The sequence below is a fragment of the Eulemur rufifrons genome, chromosome 4, assembly GCF_041146395.1.
Source record: "Eulemur rufifrons isolate Redbay chromosome 4, OSU_ERuf_1, whole genome shotgun sequence".
Lineage (NCBI taxonomy): Eukaryota > Metazoa > Chordata > Mammalia > Primates > Lemuridae > Eulemur > Eulemur rufifrons.
In genome coordinates this window covers 43733315-43753640 of record NC_090986.1, presented here as the reverse complement: position 1 = coordinate 43753640, position 20326 = coordinate 43733315, and the positions used below count along the sequence as shown (strand labels likewise).

Sequence of the window (20326 nt, the reverse complement as noted above, 5' to 3'; positions counted from 1 at the left end):
GTTTATATATTTATTTTTTAAAGATAATAAATTGATATATGTATCTGAACAAGGTCTTGAACAGAGTGTTTCTTCTAAATTTGAAAAATTATTACTTTATAGTTTATACTATGACATTAAAGCCCCATTGCTAGTGTCTCTGTTCAGTTTTCTGATACGTAATCATCTTTTTTCAAATGTTCACTGTCGGCCAGGCACGGTGGCCCACACCTATAATCCTAGCTCCCTGGGAGGCCGAGGCAGGAGGATAGCTGGAGCTCAGGGGTTCAACAGCAGCCTGAGCAACAGTGAGACGCCGTCTCTACCAAAGAAAAAAAGAAAAACAAAAAGATAAAAGGGGTTGCAAAATTTACACATATATTTGAATTTTATTTTAATAGTGAACGTGATGCACTTGAACAGGAAGTAACTGAGATTAGGAGAAAGCATGAAATACTTGAAGCTACTCACATAACTCAAGCTAAAGAAAGAAGTGAATTATCAAAAGAGGTAAGCTTACAAACAGAATCACTTATTATTTCATTGTACAGTATTAGGGGAAAACAGCCCAGGGTGGAATTATGAGAGGGAAATTTTTTCTTTTTCATGTAGTTGCCCGCCAAAAAGAGACTTTTAGTAGCTCTTTGTGGATAGAAAGTTGCAAGGGAAGAATTAGCCCTTTATAAAAGAATTTTTATATGATGAGCGAAAACATCAATGAAAGAAATTAATACAGTCAACTTCAAAAAGCAAGATGGCATTATCCTGGACACTTTCTCTACATATACATAGGTAACCACCTTACAGCAGACTGTTACTTTGCTACAAAAGGATAAAGAATATCTCAATCGCCAAAACATGGAGCTTAGTGTTCGCTGTGCCCATGAAGAGGATCGCCTTGAAAGACTTCAGGCTCAACTTGAAGAAACCAAAAAGGCTAGAGAAGAGATGTATGAAAAATATGTAACATCCAGGCAAGACTTACATTATTTTCTACGTAAATATATTAACACCATCTTCTTTGAGGAAACTTTTGGCTTTGGGGAAGATTAGTGATTTTGTTAAGGTCTATAGGACAATATTAAGATAATACTTAATTTTATTTCCCTATAAGGTATTCTCTTCTGGTTGATTTTTAAAAAGACATTTTTCCACACCGAAAGCCTGTTTCTTTTAGATAGAAATATATATATTATAACTATTTTTTTCTTGTGACATAATATTTTTGATTCCCTGTCACTAAGATCTCTATGTAAGTATTTTTTGAAAGAAAGTATGTAAGTGTCTCTATAGAATTACCTTTTTGAAGAAAATCTGAGTATGCTGACAATTTCCTGATTGTGTAAAATATAAAAGAAGAATGAGGAGGCAGTATTGCATACTGCTTTAAGTTATAGGCCTTCAAAACAGACTCCCCACGTTTCAATCCTGCCTTCTCTCTTCTGCAGGATATATATAAGCTACTAAAGTTCCTTTATACTAATAGCTCTTATAATCCTTGAATTATTTATTTTTATCAGCACATCAAAAACCAAAACAAAGTCTAAATTTTACCTTTAACAGTTCACACATTCATAACTTTTTCCCTAGCCTGTATTAATTTTTCATACTCTATGTAGTTTTGACTTTGATGAAAGATCACAGTGTAGCTATAGTTGGCATGCTTGAAAAGAAAGGTTTTGTAAAGAGCTAAAGTCATTTTATTTTTATGTATTTGTTATATTATTCATCTCTCAATGTGCACAATGCCAGATTATTAATTTCAAATGAGGGACATTCATATAGAATGCATCGGTTTTCATGTTTCAGCTATATGTATTAAAAGCTATAAGTAAAGTACTTTTGGAAATGAATAATTATCCAACAACAATCACTAACATTTTATATAGTAATTAAGCCTTTGGGGCAATATGTTTAATGGGTTGAGATCTTAGAAGGTACTGGTTTGGAACAATATTTTTAGGAATTATAAAACTTTATACTTAATAGTTAAGCTTTTTAAGTAACAGTATTAATATATAATATATACTTATTGTAAAACATTAAAATCTTGTATGGAGGGCAAAACCATATTTGTTTAAAAAAAATTTATGGATATTCTTTTTGACTCCTTGCAGAGACCATTATAAAACAGAATATGAAAATAAACTACATGAGGAACTAGAAAAAATCAGATTGAAAACTAATCAAGAAATTGATCAACTTCGAAGTGCCTCTAGGGAAATGTATGAACGGGAAAACAGGTAAAAAAAAAGAAAAAAAAAAAAAGATGCTGTGTGGGATTTTATTTCTCTTTGTTTGGAGGTTATAGTTTTATTGAAATTAAATGCTGTTTCTCTCAAATAATGTCTTTTTAAATACATTGAAGAAAACTTGTCATAAATATAAAGAGAACATCAAAGTTCTAAAGTCTTTGATAGCTGGCATAGAATAGAACAGGATTTACCAGACCTAGGCCTTTTTGCTCTGGTATTCCCATTATCTCATTTTTACCCTGGTAACTTGTCTTTTTGCATTTACCTCAGTTTCAATTGAGGACAGAAATGAAAAGAAAATTAGAGGGTACTAAGAGATACCAGTAGCTCTTCCTGTAATATGCCAGTGATTTCTCCTGGAAACTTTTAAAACTAGAATATAAAATATTACATTTGCCTCATTTAGCTGCTGCCTGTAAAAAAATGTCATATTAGATAATCCTAAACAAATATCATTTTTATTCATGTAGTTACTTGTATATCAGTATATATTAGGTTACCCTATTTAGTGATTGGCAGTATTAGGAGAAAATAAGAGCTACTTATTTCAATGGCAGTTATTTTTGTATGCCATTATTATTTGTATGACTTTTGAAAGTTTATATTTTAATGCAAAAATTATTTTTATTGTTAATTAAATGTTCAATCTTTATTATAACTAGCATATTAATTTTAAGTAGTTTTAATTTATAGTATAGTATAATTTTATTTTTTTATTTTTTATTTTTTTTTATTTCAGCTTATCATGGGGGTACAAAAGTTTAGGTTATGTATATTGCCCATGCCCCCCCACCTCACCCCCCTGAGTCAGAGCTTCAAGCGTATCCATTCCCCAGACAGTGCGCATCGCACTTATTACGTAATGTGAAAATTATTTTGAAAGTGACTTAATTTTCATACTAGTTTGTCAGCACTGATTGACTATATGACATTTCAATTTTTTTCAGCATGACTTTAAATCAGACTTAATCTATAATTAGTATACTAACATGTCATTTCTGGTAGGAGTATAGTAGCAGAAAATTTGGGTTGTCTACTCAATTTCAGAGGAAAAAGCTATTCTATTAATACAGTATTTCTAAGTTGGCCTCTACTATAAAAACTAAATATGTAGATTATCCTTTGGTAATAAATTGGAAAAGATATTTTTAAAATTACTGTTAAATTATTATGTTAGTACAGCAGATTGAGAAATATTTTTAGTGTAATGCCTCTGAGCATTATGATTTGTTCTTGGGTTTCTTTTGTGAAAATGTTTGGTGATAAGGAAGTAGATATACAATTTATGACAAAACTTTTTAAGCATATTTGCTTGGTATGACTTGGTACTTATGAAGTAAATGAAAAATTAAGTCATTATTTTTCTCATAAATTTAACATGCATAGGAAGTCTACATAGAAGTATATACCCAATAAAATCAATACAAATGTTAGATACTGAACAACAAAAAAAAATCATTCACATGTGCATCTAACAAATACTTAGTGATTATATTCTATTTTTTTTTTGTTCTTATTTTTGAGCTACAAAATAATTAGGATATAATCCAGGATTATATTTACAATGAAAATGGCAAAGAATTTATAATATAACAATTCTAACTGATCATTCAGGGCTGTCTTATTGGTAGACAAACTAAATATATGATTTGGGCACAAGCAAGGCAGAGACAGAAAATATACATTTTTTTGAAAAAACTTTTGACATATTAACAAAAAAAAAAACATTTTTGTCTTGGGAAAAATAACACTTCTGGGTTTGTTTACACTTTGTTTACAATATTTTAGTATTGAATTTTGAATTACTAGTGGGAGGTCCGCAATCTTTTCTGTGGATAAGGCATCTGAAGTTCCTAAGCTAGCCTTCATATCCTGAAGTCTGAGAAGATATTTTTCAATGTAGCTCAAAGAAATGTTGAACCACTATTAAATAGCATTTTTTTTTTTAGTTTAGTTACTATGTTATACGTGTTCTCTTTTTTTAACCATGTACCTATTTGCATAGGTATATGTAAAATAACAGATGTTCAGAAAAACTTTTTAAATGTTCATTTAATAAATAATTATAAATTAAATGCTATTTACCCATCATCCAAATCAAGAAATAGAGAACAATGCAGAACCACAAAATGTGCTTTAAGACCCTCCTTGTTTAATTCCTTCCTTCCATAAGGATAACTACTATTCTGACTTTTATGCTCATTTCCTTGCTTTTCCTTATATTTTTATTATCTGTGTTACCAGTAAATAAGCATCTGTGCACAATTTAGTTTAGTTTTTCTTATTATATTGGTATCATATAAATGGACTCATGCCGTATATATATTTTTGTGGCTTCTTCACTTAACCATATGATTGTGTGATTTATATGCTGTTGCACCTAGTGGTCCCTTCATGTTCATAACAAAATTATGACAATTTTTTGAATGCATATGCTTAGGGTCATTAGGAGATTAGAAAGATTAGAGAGAGGTGCACGCAGAGAGCTTAAAGAATTCCAAAAACATTCTTCATCTTTCGCAAGATGTTTTTGGTCCCAGCCCTATATTAAGAAAGAAGGATCCTACACCTTATGGTCATTTGCTCTTAGGCTTTAAAATGCAAAGAGGTATACACCTATTATATACTAAGTTTATGTTAGAAAATTTTACATTTAAGCTCTCATGTAATTCTCAACAAATTGACATGTTTAGCAAATATTTATTGAGACCTAGCATATGCCAGCTACATGGTAGGTGCCATAGATGCTACAGGGACCTTTGCCTTCACAAAACTGGTAGTCTAATGGAGGATAAAAACAGAGAAACAATTTTCGTAAGTATGGTGATAATGGAGAAGATGGCAGGATACAAAAGATGAGACCATCTGTTTAACCCATCCTTGGGAGGAATCAGGGAAGACTCATAAATGAAGAAATACTCCCATTCTGGCACCTTGTGATGACTAAGAGTAAAAACTACAAGCTAAGGGAGGAAAGGGAATTGAGGAAATGTATATAAAAACTTGGAAAAACAGCCAAGAGAGCCATTTCTGCAAGCAGGAAAGCTAAAAGCAGATTTCCTTTTCCCCTCCCCAGTGTTTTTCTGGCCCCATATCCACTTCAAAATCCACCTAACCAAGCATTTCCTGGGATCGGGGCTGCCCTGGATCCCTCCCTCAGCCAGCCACGGGACCCAGAATTGATCCCATGGATAGTGAGGCTAGAGTAGGCAGCTGCCACCAGGTGGTGCCAAACTGCAGCCTGAACCCGGATGGATTGGAATTGCACAAGGACACCTAACCAGCTAGTTGTACAGGCTTGCCTTTATCATTTTAACCTCAAAATAATCCAACCCTTTATTGTATGTGACTGAATCTTTTGAATCATAGTTTTTTCATTGTGGCAGGATTTAACTGAAGTTAGAGCTTTTGTCCCACTGGTCTTCCACAAGGTAAAAATAAATTGTAAGTCATTTCTTTTGAAGTCTTAGAACTTTAAAATGGTTAAGGAAAGGATTTTAGTATTTCTTGTTATAAAACATGAAGTTCAGAACAAGTTTAAGCATTTAGTATTTTTTATGTCTGAGTAAATTAATCTTTTGCTTTGGCCTTTGTATCATTTTGTTAACTACTTGTATTTTATCAAGGTGTGTGCTATTATGATATGAGTTAAAATGGCTAAAGTATTAATATTATACTTACATTTACATATTTATACTTAGTCTCCTTACCTCTCCTCCAATAAACATTTTTAGAAGAAAGTGAAATGGTAAGATGAGAAAAATAAGTTTTGCCTTTAGTTTGCTTCCTATACATTGAAGGATAGTAAGAGAATGCTTTTTATTTTCTCTTCTTGAATATGGGGAAAAAAAGGTGAAATTCATGCCTTCCAATCTTGATATCTGTCCCTGCAGTCATTCTAGTAGTTTTTGAAGTTAAGGAATTGAGAGAGGATGAAGAAGGTAGAAGTGAAGACTTAGAAAAAGGAGAGATAGGCAAAGAGAGAACTTGGGTATTTAGATACATTAAAAATACTATAGTTGGAATGCAAATGTGTATGTATGCTTTGGCCTAATCTGTGAGTTAAGCTTCTTGTCTTTTTCTGTACTTTGTAGTTACTTTATAATGCCAGTTTGGAGTTGTGAGAAATAATGAGTGAAACTCACTCCAGTGGTGATTTATTATATAACGAACTTCTTCCTTAGTAGGTATTATGTGACTGAATTGTTACGGACCCTCTTGCACATTTGGAAATAAGACATTATTCCATGAACAGAAGTAGATTATGAAAAAGATTTGGCTCAAAAGACTGAACGTAAATCCTGGCTCTACCATTTATTAGCCGGGTGGATAAGTCACTTATTATCCCTGAAGTTTAATTTCCTCTTTTTAAAAATGAGCTAGCATGGCCGGGTACAGTGGCTCACGCCTGTAATCCTGGCACTCTGGGACACCAAGGCGGGAGGCTCGCTTGAGCTCAGGAGTTCGAGACCAGCCTGAGCAAGAGTGAGATCCTATCTCTACTAAAAGTAGAAAAAATTAGCCAGGCGTGGTGGCATGTGGCTGTAGTTCTAGCTACTCGGGAGGCTTGAAGCAAGGAGGATCGCTTGAGCTCAGGAGTTTGAGGTTGCTGTGAGCTAGGCTGATGCCACAGCACTCTAGCCAGGGCAATAGAGTGAGACTGTCTCAAAAAAAAAAAAAAAAAAATGAATAGCTAATGAATGATAATACTTCACAGGGCAGCCTTTGAGGTCTAAATGAGATAATATTTATGAAAAGTATATTATAAATTGTAAAGTTATATATAAATGTAGTTATTTGGATACCTTGTGCTCACGTGTAATATTTAAATGAAAATTTGTTTACCCATTGTGTTGACCATTTAAATAAAATGAACATTATAGGCCGGGCGCGGTGGCTCACGCCTGTAATCCTAGCACTCTGGGAGGCCGAGGTGGGCGGATCGTTTGAGCTCAGGAGTTCGAGACCAGCCTGAGCAAGAGCGAGACCCCATCTCTACTAAAAATAGAAAGAAATTATATAGACAGCTAAATATATATATAGAAAAAATTAGCCGGGCATGGTGGCACATGCCTGTAGTCCCAGCTACTTGGGAGGCTGAGGCAGGAGGATTGCTTGAGCCCAAGAGTTTGAGGTTGCTGTGAGCTAGGCTGACGCCACGGCACTCACTCTAGCCTAGGCAACAGAGTGAGACTCTGTCTCAAAAAAAAAAAAAAAGAACATTATATAAAAGTCAACTGATAACATTATGGAATTATTTATCATTATCATAAGGCACTGTTATAAAAAAGTTTATAGTTATCCTTAAATCATTATCTCCATAGCATTTAATTATTTTTCTTAAATGACATAATATAGAAATAGAGGATATATATGCCTTTATTTCTGTCTAAATTTCTGCATAAAATTGCTAATTTATTTGTTTCCTAATTAATACTGTGAGAAAATTAAGAAAGATAAATTCGGCTGATTATTTAAGTTTTTCCAGAAAATAAAATTACCTTTATCTAAGGTAGTCTTCTTATTATAAATACAGAACTATTCTGAGTGTTACTATAAAAAGGATAAGAATAGAGGCATTCGTTATGCTCTTGATGCTGTACAGAATCTGGAAATCCAGAGAGCCTTACAGTTGTTTGAAAGGTGGTAGGCAGTAGAGAAAAGGAGATGGAAAAGATGCTTTTAAGTGTAACAATTAGTATTGCTTTAGTGATTTTATTTCCCACCATATCAGTAAAAACCATCTTGACCACAATTTATTATCTTCCAAAAGTACTCAAGAAGGAACTTTAATGATATAAACTTGAAATTTCTGTAGACTCTTGGAGTGATAATAACTAACTTTGAATCTTGAATCTAAGTTTATTTACAAAGGTTAGTTGAGTGTACGTAATGCATTACAATAGATGAATTGCAACTAGTTTACAGAGGTTCCATTCATCATTTTAAAAATGTATGTCCTCATTAGTGCTTGAGCAAACAAACAGACCTCTTTTGTTCATATCTTACTAGATAATCTGTATAGTGTTTTAAGTTCTTTTATGGAAAAACTTAAGAATATTCTACTTTGTCTTTTTAGTTAGATCATTCTGAAAGTATATGGCTTTGGAGATAACTTTTTCAGTATCTCAACTTCTCATATAATTATAAATGAATTTTTATTATCAGTTATCTTTTATTATTAACTATATTCTTTATACCTATAAGTGTTTACCACATGTGTTCACTGCACTATGTAGTTTATTTGGAGATGGGGAGGCTGCTAACGTTAGATTGGGCCAGATTTTTACAGGCTCTGTTGTCAGTGGGGAATTTTTGGAGGTTTTCTAATAGGTGAGTGATGTGATTTACTTATTTTTTGTAAATGTGGAGTGGATTATAGTTGAAGAGGGCCTAGAGACAGGGAGATTAGTTAGGAGGCTATTGCAAAATTTAGTTGAAGATGAGAAGTGGAAAGAAAAAATAACAGGTGAATTTAAAGAATATTTAGGTAGTAGAATTGGCAAGACCTAGTGATTACAGGAAGTGAACATCAAGAATGACTTTACCTTTTCTCCAGTAGTCTCAGAGTGGTAGGTGATAAACCATGGCTATTAACTCCAGTTGCAGACAAGATTTAGAAAGGAAGATAACAATTAATTCTTGATCTTTTACAGATGTAGCATCCCTGACCAAGCCCAAAAGTACTTGCCTAAGATCACATAGCTTACTACTAGAGATGTTTCTCTGCTCTGCACCAGATATGACTTCCCTTAGCCCTCCAGCAGTCTTCTCTGTCTTCCCCAGGATACTATAACAAATTTTATCATTTTCTTTTTATACAGTAAAAAAAAAATGGGGGAAACACTGCTATAATTACCATCTTCTATATGAATATTTTCATATTTTTTATTTAGTTTTTCATACTTAGATAGCATACTAACAATAGCTACAATTTACAGAGTACCTATTATGCATCAAGCATTGTACTCAACAACGTACATTGTAGAGAGAATTAAAGAGGACATTTTATGCGGTTGTACGTATTAATATCCCCATTTTACAAATTAGGAAACTAAGACACAGAAGGTACGATTTGCCTATGATTACTACAAACATTTTATTGGTAAAAGTAGATATGTCTAACTCTATAATGCAATGCAGCCTCCCATTTAACTGATCAGGGCTGTGAAAACTGAAAGGTTTCTTATCAAAACTAATTTTGAAGGTAATTTATTTAGAAGAGAAATTCAGTCTTTTAAGAGAGTTTGGAAACCCCACTCCATGCTTGAGGACTGAGTAAGGATCATTAGAACTTTATAAAAGATTTATAATTTTGGAAATTAGCAAAGAGGACTTCAGTTTTCTATAAAATGGTATGATTTTTTGATAGGGCCTACCTCTCTGCCACTACTCTCCTAAGGCCCAAACTTTCCACTTGTGATTAGCGTCTGCCCCCTCTCTCCTACTCAAGCACATAACTCCAGGAATTCTCCTCTTTGTTTCCTGTATTGTCAGTTTTTCCCTTGTTACCATATAGTTCCCAACTATGTAGAAATGTGTTATTTTCCCCATCTTTAAAAAGCCTTTCTTGTCTCCACTTCCCTCTTTAGCCACCTCCATATTTCTTTGCTCCCCTTCATAGCCAAAATTCTGCAGAGTTTTTCAGACTTCATTTCCATTTTTTAAAATCCACTATTAAGCTTCCCCCTCCCCCCAATAACCTCTGCGTGCAACAGAGATGTTTTCACTACAGCTCCAATACCTTCATGTTGCCAAAGTCCAGTGGTCGCTTCTCAGGTCTCATCTTACTTGACGTTCCAGCAGTATTTGACACAGTTGACCACTCCCTACTCCTGGAAACACATTCTTTAACTGACTTCCAGGATACTACACTATTAACTTTTTCTCTTCCTCACTGGCTGTACCTACTCAGTCCCTTTGATGGTTTCTACTTGTCTTCTTGACATCTTTTGCAGCTGCCTCCTTAGCATTTCTACTTGATTATTTAATAGGCATCTTTAATATATCCAGAAGCAAGCTTCTGTCCCACTCTACCTCCAACCCTCCTGCATCTTCAGTCTTACCCAGCTCAATTAAAGACAAGTATATTCTTACACTTGCTCAGAACAAAAACCTGAAGTCATCTTCAAACTTTTTTCTGTTTTTCACATTCCATATTCTATTCAACATCAAATCCTTTTGGATTTATGACCTCTTACCATCTCACAGATATTACCTTGATCCAAGCCACCATTATCTCTTGCCTAAATTACTGCAGTAGCTTCTTAAGTGGTACCCCAGGTTCCTTCCTTTCCCCCTTTAGTCTATTCTTAGCACAATTCCTGATAAACAATCAAGTCAAATTGGATCACTCCTCTGTTCAAATAAAAAGGCTCCCTATCTCACTCAGTGAAAGTGTAAATGATTATAGTGGCCTATGATACTACCTGATCTGCACTAAGTCAGTTACCCTGTCCTCATTTAATACTCTGTTCCAGTCACTTGCTTAGTCACACTGGCCTCCTATTCTTGACCTGTTAGGTTTGCTCCCACCTCTGGTCCTTTGTATAATATTTACAGTTCTCACTGCTTAACCATTCACTCTTAGATTATACCCTAGAGCCCTGTTTTCCTTACTTTCCTCAAGTCTTCAAATGACACATGTTCTATTAATATATGGTCTTTTCTGACCACTTTAATTTATTTTAAATTGTGAAATTCTTCTTCTCCCATCTCCATGGGAGAGTCTCCCTTTCTACTTTGATTTTCTTCAAAGCACTATGACCTACGACCATACTGTATTCACTTTTGGCTTTTTTCCTACTGGAATGTAATCTCCATGAGAATAGGAATTTTCATTTGTCGTTCAGTGCCAGATTTCCACATACCATTGCCTGTGTATAATAAGTGCTTAATATGTATTTATTGAGTGAAAGAATGAACTGATACTTCTTTTTAGAAATCTGATGGTTATTTTCTTAGATGAAAACCTACACAAACAAAGGTTTACAATGGATTTGATCAGGACCAACCATAGTTACTGATATATAGTAGATACCATCTACCACATTCACTCAGTTTACCTTTTATCCCATCAGCTACTTTGTAAATCTCAACACATTAATGGATTTTAAATGAGTGTTTTGCATTTTGGTGCCTAGTTTGGTTTGGTTTGGTTTGTTTTGTTTTACCACGATTGGGGTTAGAAACTTACCTACTTTGGGCCTAAGTTTTCACATCTAGAAAATGAAAAAAAAATCTGCTTGAGCACCAACTGTCTTAGTCTGTTTTGTGCTGCTATTACAGAATACCTGAGACTGGATAATTTATAATGAACAGAAATTTACTGGTTCACAGCTATGGAGGCTGGGAAGTCCAATATCAAGGTGCTGGCATCTGGCAAGGGCCTTCTTACTACATTATCACATGTCAGAGGCCAGAGGACAAGGGAGAGAAAAAGGGGGCTGAACAGACCCTTTTAAAATGGCACCAGTCCTACCTTCATGGTCTAATCACTTTTTAAAGGTCCCATGTCTTACTACTGTTACAATGGCAGTTAAATTTCAACATGAATTTTGGAGGGGGACAAACTTTCAAACTATAGCACCACTATAATAAAAGGATAAGAAAGTGTAGCATTTTCAGTCAACAGTGATCTCAAAAAGTTTCTACTCTTAAAATGTGTACCATCCCCCAAGAAGTTTTATAAAATAAGATTTCTACTTTGCTTATTTAGTATTTATATCCTATTTATTCACTGTTCAACCAACCATGTTAATTAACGGTAAAATTATTGGTCATTGAGGCCGGGCACAGTGGCTCACGCCTGTAATCCTAGCACTCTGGGAGGCCGAGGTGGGAGGATCGCTCGAGGTCAGGAGTTCAAGACCAGCCTGAGCAAGAGCGAGACCCCATCTCTACTAAAAATAGAAAGAAATTATATGGACACCTAAAAATATATATATAGAAAAAAAATTAGCCCGGCATGGTGGCGCATGCCTGTAGTCCCAGCTACTTAGGAGGCTGAGGCAGAAGGATCACTTGAGCCCAGGAGTTTGAGGTTGCTGTGAGCTAGGCTGACACCACAGCACTCTAGCCCGGGCAACAGAGTGAGACTGTGTCTCAAAAAAAAAAAAAAAATTATTGGTCATTGAGTATAAACAGAAGATAATCCAGTTGGAACCATTCTGTTTTATACCATCTTAGAAACAAAGACATCAGATATGGAAATAGGCAGTTTTGTTTTGTCCAGGAGGAAGAATCTGGAAGTAGGGGTGATTAATTCAAACATCTCCCTGTAAATAAGTTGTCATATAAAACAGCCTGTTTCAATCCCTTTTTGTTCCAACTGGAAAAAATATATTTTACTTTTATTAGCCAAAAATATTTTTACATGAAGGCAGAGAAGGAAAAGAATGGATTGCTTAGTTGTTGTGCCTGCTAAGCTCTTTTGACAGCCATAGTTTTGTTTTGGGGTTGTTTTTTTTTTTTTTTTGCACTATTTATTCCTGGTAAATTTCAAATTCTGAGGCATTAGTGATGTTTATTCAGGCTAAGACATGCTCCTGGCATTGCCAAACTCTGATTTGTTTGTATTAGAATTTCAAAGGTTCCTTAAGTTTTTCTCATTCTTCTAACATTTTTCTTACCACTTTTCCGATATAAATTTAGATTTGGCCTGTTGGTACTGTGAAATTTATCGTCTAGTAGTAAGAAAACACATTCCATCTTATACAGTAGTCTGTTGTTCTGTATGTTTTGTATTGAGGTTTTCAAGTTTTAATTGTGAGATACTTCTAGATAAACTTACATGTATTACATTATCTACTGCACAAATGGTACTTTATTGCATATAAAATATGTCTATTTTATTGTGATATTAAAACCTTTTGTTAGGGAAATAATTAAGAACTTAACTCTTTAAATTTCTTAATTGAGTGTTATAATTTAGGTAACTGTATCTCCCAGTTTGTCCAAGAAACGTGTAGATTTATGCTTGTTTCTCTGGCATAATTATTAATAGCACTCTCTTTCATTCTAAAAATACATTATTTTTAGGTTGAAAAATACATTATTTGGACACTCTAGTTATAATACTAGGAGACTCACTTTCCCTTTGCATTTCACATAGAATTGATTAACATTTCCTTTCCCTTCTATCTTTCCTCTCAGTCTACCTACCACGTACAAATAGGGTGGATAGAAGAGATTTGTATGTGTATATGGGAGATTCATGGAGTTAAGAAATAACATGAAAGAATCATGAAAAACACAGTCTTGGAATCAAATGTTAGCTTTATAAAAGTATTTTTTAGGATGATATATTCAGATTTTTGTATTTTAAAACATTTATTATGTTGGCCAGTTGGCCAACTCCCAACATCTTTCTCTGTTATTACAATTACATTTGATTATGCACTCAGTTTGGACTTTCAAAACTTGAGCTTCATTAGCTTATACATGCTAAGATAGCTTCTATCAATTTTTCAAGCGTCTCTTTTGAAGAACATTTGTATTCCTGCTATTCGTTCTGTAATTGTATTTGTTACATTTTCTAATACGTTTAACATTTAGAAATGGATAATGTATTAGTTATATGAAAGTTATTGTTTTATCTATGGCAGGAATACAATCGATCTGGTGTTTTTTCAAACCAGTCTAATTTTGAAAGAGCGTGTAATACATACTGTGGTCCATAAAAGCAAATATATTACATATTCACAATTCTTTCAAGGCTCATTTTGATTTAACATCTATTTATGCCATGAGGTGGTCATGTAATATAAATCTCATGATATCAGAATTTCCCAAGGAGAAAACATCTATGAAACAAAGAAAATCTTAAGAGAACCAGCATAGTGTGATTCAGAGCACAGACTCTGGAGCCAGACTGTTTGGGTTTACATGTGGGCTCCGTAACTGACTTGCTATGTGACCATAGGCTAATACTTCACCTCTCTGTGTTTCAGTCTTCTCATTTTTTTTTTTATTTCAGCATATTATGGGGATACAAATGTTTAGGTTACATATATTGCCCTTGCCCTACCCGAGTCAGAGCTTCAAACATGTCCATCCCCCAGACAGTGGGCACTGCATCCATTATGTGTGTATATACCCATCCACTCCCCCCATCTGCCAGACACCCGATGAATGTTATTACTATGTATGCACTTAAGTGTTGATCAGTTAATACCAATATGAGAGTGATAGTCTTCTCATTTGTAAAATGGAGGTCATGATGCAACCTACACTGTGAGATTGTTGTGACAATTAAATGAGTTGTGATATATAAAGCACCTAGAACAGTTCCTGGCACACGGTAAACACTCTATATGTTTGCTATTACTATTACTGTCAGTGGAAGAATACATTAGGTTTATCTCTCTTAATTTGAAGCATGTGAATTGGTAATATTAAAGGGAGTATCTCTATCTTTATTCCGTATAAGGAATTAGACTGCTTTTTGTTTAAAGTATGCAGGTTGTGGACTGGGTATGGAAGGTATGGTACGTCTTAAGGAGAATGGGTTTACAAAGAAATTTTACCCACAAACACCTAGGAGAGGGCCTTTTGGCAGAAGCCTCAGCTTCTAGCACTTTGTTCATTTTAGTTTTCTCTTTCTGAATTGCCTTACTTAATTGTCTTTCAGCTGTTCAGCTTAAATGTCACTTTTTTGAAATGTTTCCCTTTATTCACTTACTTCTCTTATTCCAGTTAAAATGATCAACTCCTTCTCTTTGTAGCCTTAATACAGCACTTATAGTTAGCTGGATGATATAGATTGTGGCATGATGAATGTACTAGTACCCTCTAATCATATCTCCTCTTAGAAGCCCTGGTGTTCTGGGTTTTGTTTTGTTCCCTGTGTCTTGCTTTTATATCTAATGCCCATGGTTGCAAGAAAGGAAATACGGTTAAGGACTGAAGCCTCTCCATCTATCAATTAAGCATTTATGATTAATTAGTTCTGTAAATGTAATCTACTTGGAATTATGCAACTGAAATAACGTGTAGAATAATGGGGCTATATTTGAGAAATGAAAATTGAAACTAATTTATGGTGATTTACTGACTAAAATATTTTGGTCATCTAGGAATGAAAAATACATAAATGTTTAATATACTTTGAGAATTTTATTCTATCTATAAAATTAATTTTTTATGTTTTAGTTGGTTTGATAATAGTAGAATATTTTTGAATGTCATTGCACTCAGGATGACATCAGACAATAACAATATGCCATTTTGTGATAGCTACTTTAGAATGCACTTCCAGTTAGATAAAAACATCCAAAATTAATTTATTTTCTTTTTAATAGGAGTTACTTATACTCCAACTTTTTTCTTTTATTTTTTTAATTGACAATAATTGTACATGTTCAAGGGTTACATAGTGATGTTTTGATACATATGATCTGTAATGAGCAAGTCCATTATCTCAAACATATATCATTTCTTTGTGTTGAGAATATTCCAACTTTTTATTAAAAAGCTATTTTATTTCTGGCTGCAAACTGTTTTCTGGTGAATCTCTAATGGCTGACATGTTTAAAATTTTAAATTTATTGTTAGTATCACCGTGCAAAAGATTGCATCAAGTACCAGCACAGCAAGTATGACCACTGCAGCATTTCTATCTAATATTCATTAGATAGATTTATTCAAAATGTGGACTTTCATGACTCCCTAGTGACATTCTCTATGAATAATAAAAAGCCAAATTCTAAGATCCTATCCAAATCATCATGGAGATAGGGTGGTATGATATAGAAAGTACTGGCTTTGGGGTAAGACATAGCTGTATTCAAATTATGGCACTTTAAGACTTAAGCTGTAGGACTTGGGGCTGGGTATGTAAGCGCTCCAAACTTCAATTTACTCAGCTATAAAATAGGTTAGAAAATACAACATAAGGAATTTGTAGGGTTTAAGTGAGCAGAATCATTTATTTGTGTTATATTCTATGTTATAACTATTAGAGAAGGAGATTTAAAAAAATAAGTGACTCTCTGAAAGAAGCTTACTGTTGATATTTTGCTTGATCCAAAGTTTCACCTTGATTAAAAAACAATTTGATCTGTGAAGGCTTATGCCTGGCTGTTCAAGCTCCTAATTAGTCACCATTGTTACCTTCCAGCTTTTGAATACTTCCCTTAACTGTCAATTTCTGTTCCTACTCTCATCACCACTGTACGTAGATGACTTTTTTTTGAGACAAAGTCTCACTCTGTTGCCCGGGCTAGAGTGCCGTGGCGTCAGCCTAGCTCAAAGCAACCTCAAACTCCTGGGCTCAGGCAGTCCTTCTGCCTCAGCCTCCTGAGTAGCTGGGACTACAGGCATGTGCCACCATACCCGGCTAATTTTTTCTATGTACTTTAGTTGGCCAGATAATTTCTTTCTATTTTTAGTAGAGACAAGGTCTTGTTCTTGCTGAGGCTAGTCTCGACCTCCTGACCTCGAGCAAGCCTCCCACCTTGGCCTCCCAGAGTGCTAGGATTACAGGAGTGAGCCACTGCGCCCGGCCAAAGTAGATGACTTTTCTAATACCCTGTCCTCATACTTCTTTGAGCCCTACATTAATATTGACCTTCATCTCAGCTCTACTTCATTTAGCCACTCTAATTGTCATACCTTGTCTTGTTATCAACTAAAATTCTGCTGCTGAAAGTACTATTTTGCCTCCAAATCACCATTCTCTAATAGCAATCTGTATTCTTTCACTTTGTACAACTACTTACATTTAATCTGTTTGTCGTCTTATCAGGACCTCTTGTCCTTTGTCCCTTCTACTTTCTCCTAATCTGTCAACCTGTCTGTGTTCCCTTCTCTTTCCTTCCTATACAACTTAAATTCCAAGGTCCACCATTTCAGCTGTTCTTTTGCCCATATCCCAAACTTCAGGCCCATTTTGAATCTTGTCATCTCCATAATATATCTGTCACTTAAAATATTTTATAGAACATTTATTAACTTTTCAAAACCTCAGTTTTCTTGTGGATAATTTATGAGTGTGTGTGTGCATATGTACATATATACACACACACACACATATATATGTATATATATGTTCCTCCTACCTCACTAGATTATGGTAAGGATTAAATGAGTTACTGTGTAAACTGTTTAGCTTACCCTTTGACCCATGTGGAGAGACGTTGTGGAGAAAGGTAGCATGACATTTATAGATAGATCATATTTGCACTTAGACTGCTGCATGCTGCTAGAGACACCAAGCCTGACAGATTTATATAATGTCACCAACATTATTTGGGTCACCAATCTCTGTTATGGGTCATTAAGATTGTCAAATAGTTCACCTCTGAGAAAATACATTTATGAGTCTTTAAAAGGTAGATACTTATGCATTTGAAATAACTGAAAAGTATGTTTAAATTTTAGAAATCTCCGAGAAGCAAGGGATAATGCTGTAGCTGAAAAGGACCGAGCAGTGATGGCTGAAAAGGATGCTTTAGAGAAACATGATCAGCTCCTAGACAGGTGAGCATCCTGCAAATAGAAATGTTTAGACTCCTTCCTTTTGTTCCTGTCACCTCTTCTTTTAGAACATATGTTTTTAATGGAAGTATAATTTTCATTTCAATTTAAGTATAATTTATGTGCATTATTTTTGTAATATGTAATTATTACATATATTGAAAACATGGTATAGAACAGTTCAGCCACTCCAGAGAGTTTCATTATGCTCCTTTCAGTCTATCTACTCCTAAAGAAGAAACTCCTTTCTGATTTCTATCCCCATGGTTTAGTTCTGCTCTTCTTGCACTAAAAATACTCTGTGTACATACTCTTTTGTGTCTAGCTTCTTTCACTGCACTTTGTTAATTGTATCAGTAGTTAGTTCCTTAGTATTGCTGAGTATCAGTATTCCACATTTTATTATATTCACCTGTCAATGGACATTTTTGGTTTTTCCAGTTTGTAGCTATCATGAATAAAGCTGCCATCAACATTTTATATAAGTTTTTTTAAGTGTATGCTTTTCTCTTGAGTGAATACCTAGAAGTGAAATTGGTAATCATAGGATAGATAAATGTTTTACTCTAAAATCTGTCAAACTTCAAAGTACTTGTACCATTGTATACTCCCCAGTTCAGTTTTTGAAAATCTGTATGTTCTAATGTATGTGTGTTGGAGGGAAGGCAAGAGAGAGAAACTTGTCTTTAATTTGTTCATAGGAAAGGATATTTATTTTTAATAGCCTTGTTAAAAGGAAAATAACTGATGAGCATTAAAGTAAATATCATTAAACACCCTAAATTTTTAACGGTTTGACTATATGCAGAGTAAACAGAGTGGCTACCTTATTTTAACTTTTTATTTTGAAATAATTTCAGACAGAAAAGTTGTAAAATCGTACAGAAAGTTTCTGTGTACCTTTCACCTGCTAATAAACTTTTGAAATTAAGCCTAGTGGGTCTTTAAATTGTTAAATGAAGATCTGCAGATTAAATTGTAACTTAAACAATACATAAAACTAAAGTTTGAGGTCAGTCTTCATATAATTAACCTATTGTCAAAATCTTGTAGAATAGCTCGAATTCTTATACTTCTGAATTCACATCAACTTTATAAACTTGTCCATGGAGGAATTTTAATAAATGTAATATTGAAGAAGTCATTCCTATAATGTGGATGTTTTATTCTAAAGGTCATGTTATAAAATCAATTTATAAACCTGCTATTTATTAGAGTTCTGTTAACACCTCTTATTTTTTGTCTTTTATTATGTATAACCCTTCCATTTAGAAATCTATATGGTATCCACTGAAGATTTATTTGACTTTTTGGTAATGTTAGCTTTGAATGTGTATTTCTATGGATGAATATATTTAGAAATGGCTCTAGGATAAGATTTATGGGCAAACTAACAAGGTTTCAAAGAAAACAAGATTTTAGCTAGTAAATGAGAAATTACATTCAGACCAAATTTCATAACTTGCTAGCTTTTGTATGTTTTTTTTGAAGTTGGAGAGACTAAATCTGATCATAAAATTGGCCAATTATATTTATAATAAGCGCTGTAATATCCTACACTCTGACACCTAAATCCGTCCTATCCTACTTGTCTATACATTAGCAGCTGGTATTTATCCTTAAGGCTATGGGATACTTCAGTCTCTAAAAGTGTATCCTGAATCATTAAGGATTCAATTATTTAATGTTTATAAAGCACTTAGAACAGTGCCTTGCACATAATAAATACTATAGAAATGTTTGCTATGATTACTATTATTGTAGAATGATTTGTTCAATATAGTCCTGTTATGAAACTTTACTAAGTGAATTTTTTCCTTCAAAAGTTAATGATGTCTTTCCAATGCATTTTCCACTAGAATATTGGATAAACTGGAACATGTCATTTCCAAACTGCCAGATGAGAGGAATTTTGTTTATTCTTAATTCCTTGCGGTGACAGTAAAACCTTAATTATACAGAGCCTAATTTTCAGCCAACCTTAAATATTTATGATAGTTTTAAAATCAAGACTAGGAAAAAAAGAGAGTGGTTCTAGACATACTAGAAATAAAATTTGAACAGCAGATAGTGTTAATGCTTATGACTTTAAAGGACATTACAGAATGAAAGATTTATGAACAAATGAATGAGAATAATATCTGGGAATCTAAAACTCAAAATAAGCTTGGGCTTTAGCAAAATGCTTTAAACAGCTAAAGGTACCTATCTGGTTTTTGAGATATATTATCAATAAGTGAAGGGAAAAATCCCCTGCTTAGGGGTGCATGCCTGTGGTCCCAGTCATTTTGGAGGCCGAGCCAGGAGGATCGCTTGAGCCCAGGAGTTCAAGGCTGCAGTGAGCTATGATCATGCTACTGCACTCCAGCCTGGCTGACAGAGCGAGACTCCATCTCTTAAAAAAAAAAAAGCAGCCATGGTTGTAGTGGTTTTTAAGATTGATATTGGAAAAAGCAAGTATCACCCAGAGTTAGGGTGGATTCTCTAAGAATAAATCAAAGCAAACTACATTTCCATCTTTAATAAATACATTACAGGGGTAAAGCATGGAAATGAAGTTCAGGTGCAAATTATTTGGTAATACTTTCCATGATATTCTTCTAAACAAGATGGGG

At 34.1% G+C, this 20326-nt stretch overlaps 1 protein-coding gene across 1 annotated transcript in view; it reads left to right on the top strand.

Annotated features, from left to right (window-relative positions):
• Positions 1-20326, top strand: part of PIBF1 (progesterone immunomodulatory binding factor 1) — a 190823-nt gene that overhangs the window by 39426 nt on the left and 131071 nt on the right. The window contains exons 6-9 of the mRNA XM_069467158.1: positions 381-489; positions 772-953; positions 2097-2222; positions 17616-17714. Of these exons, the coding sequence (XP_069323259.1) occupies positions 381-489; positions 772-953; positions 2097-2222; positions 17616-17714 (516 nt within the window). The remainder of the gene's footprint in view (positions 1-380; positions 490-771; positions 954-2096; positions 2223-17615; positions 17715-20326) is intronic.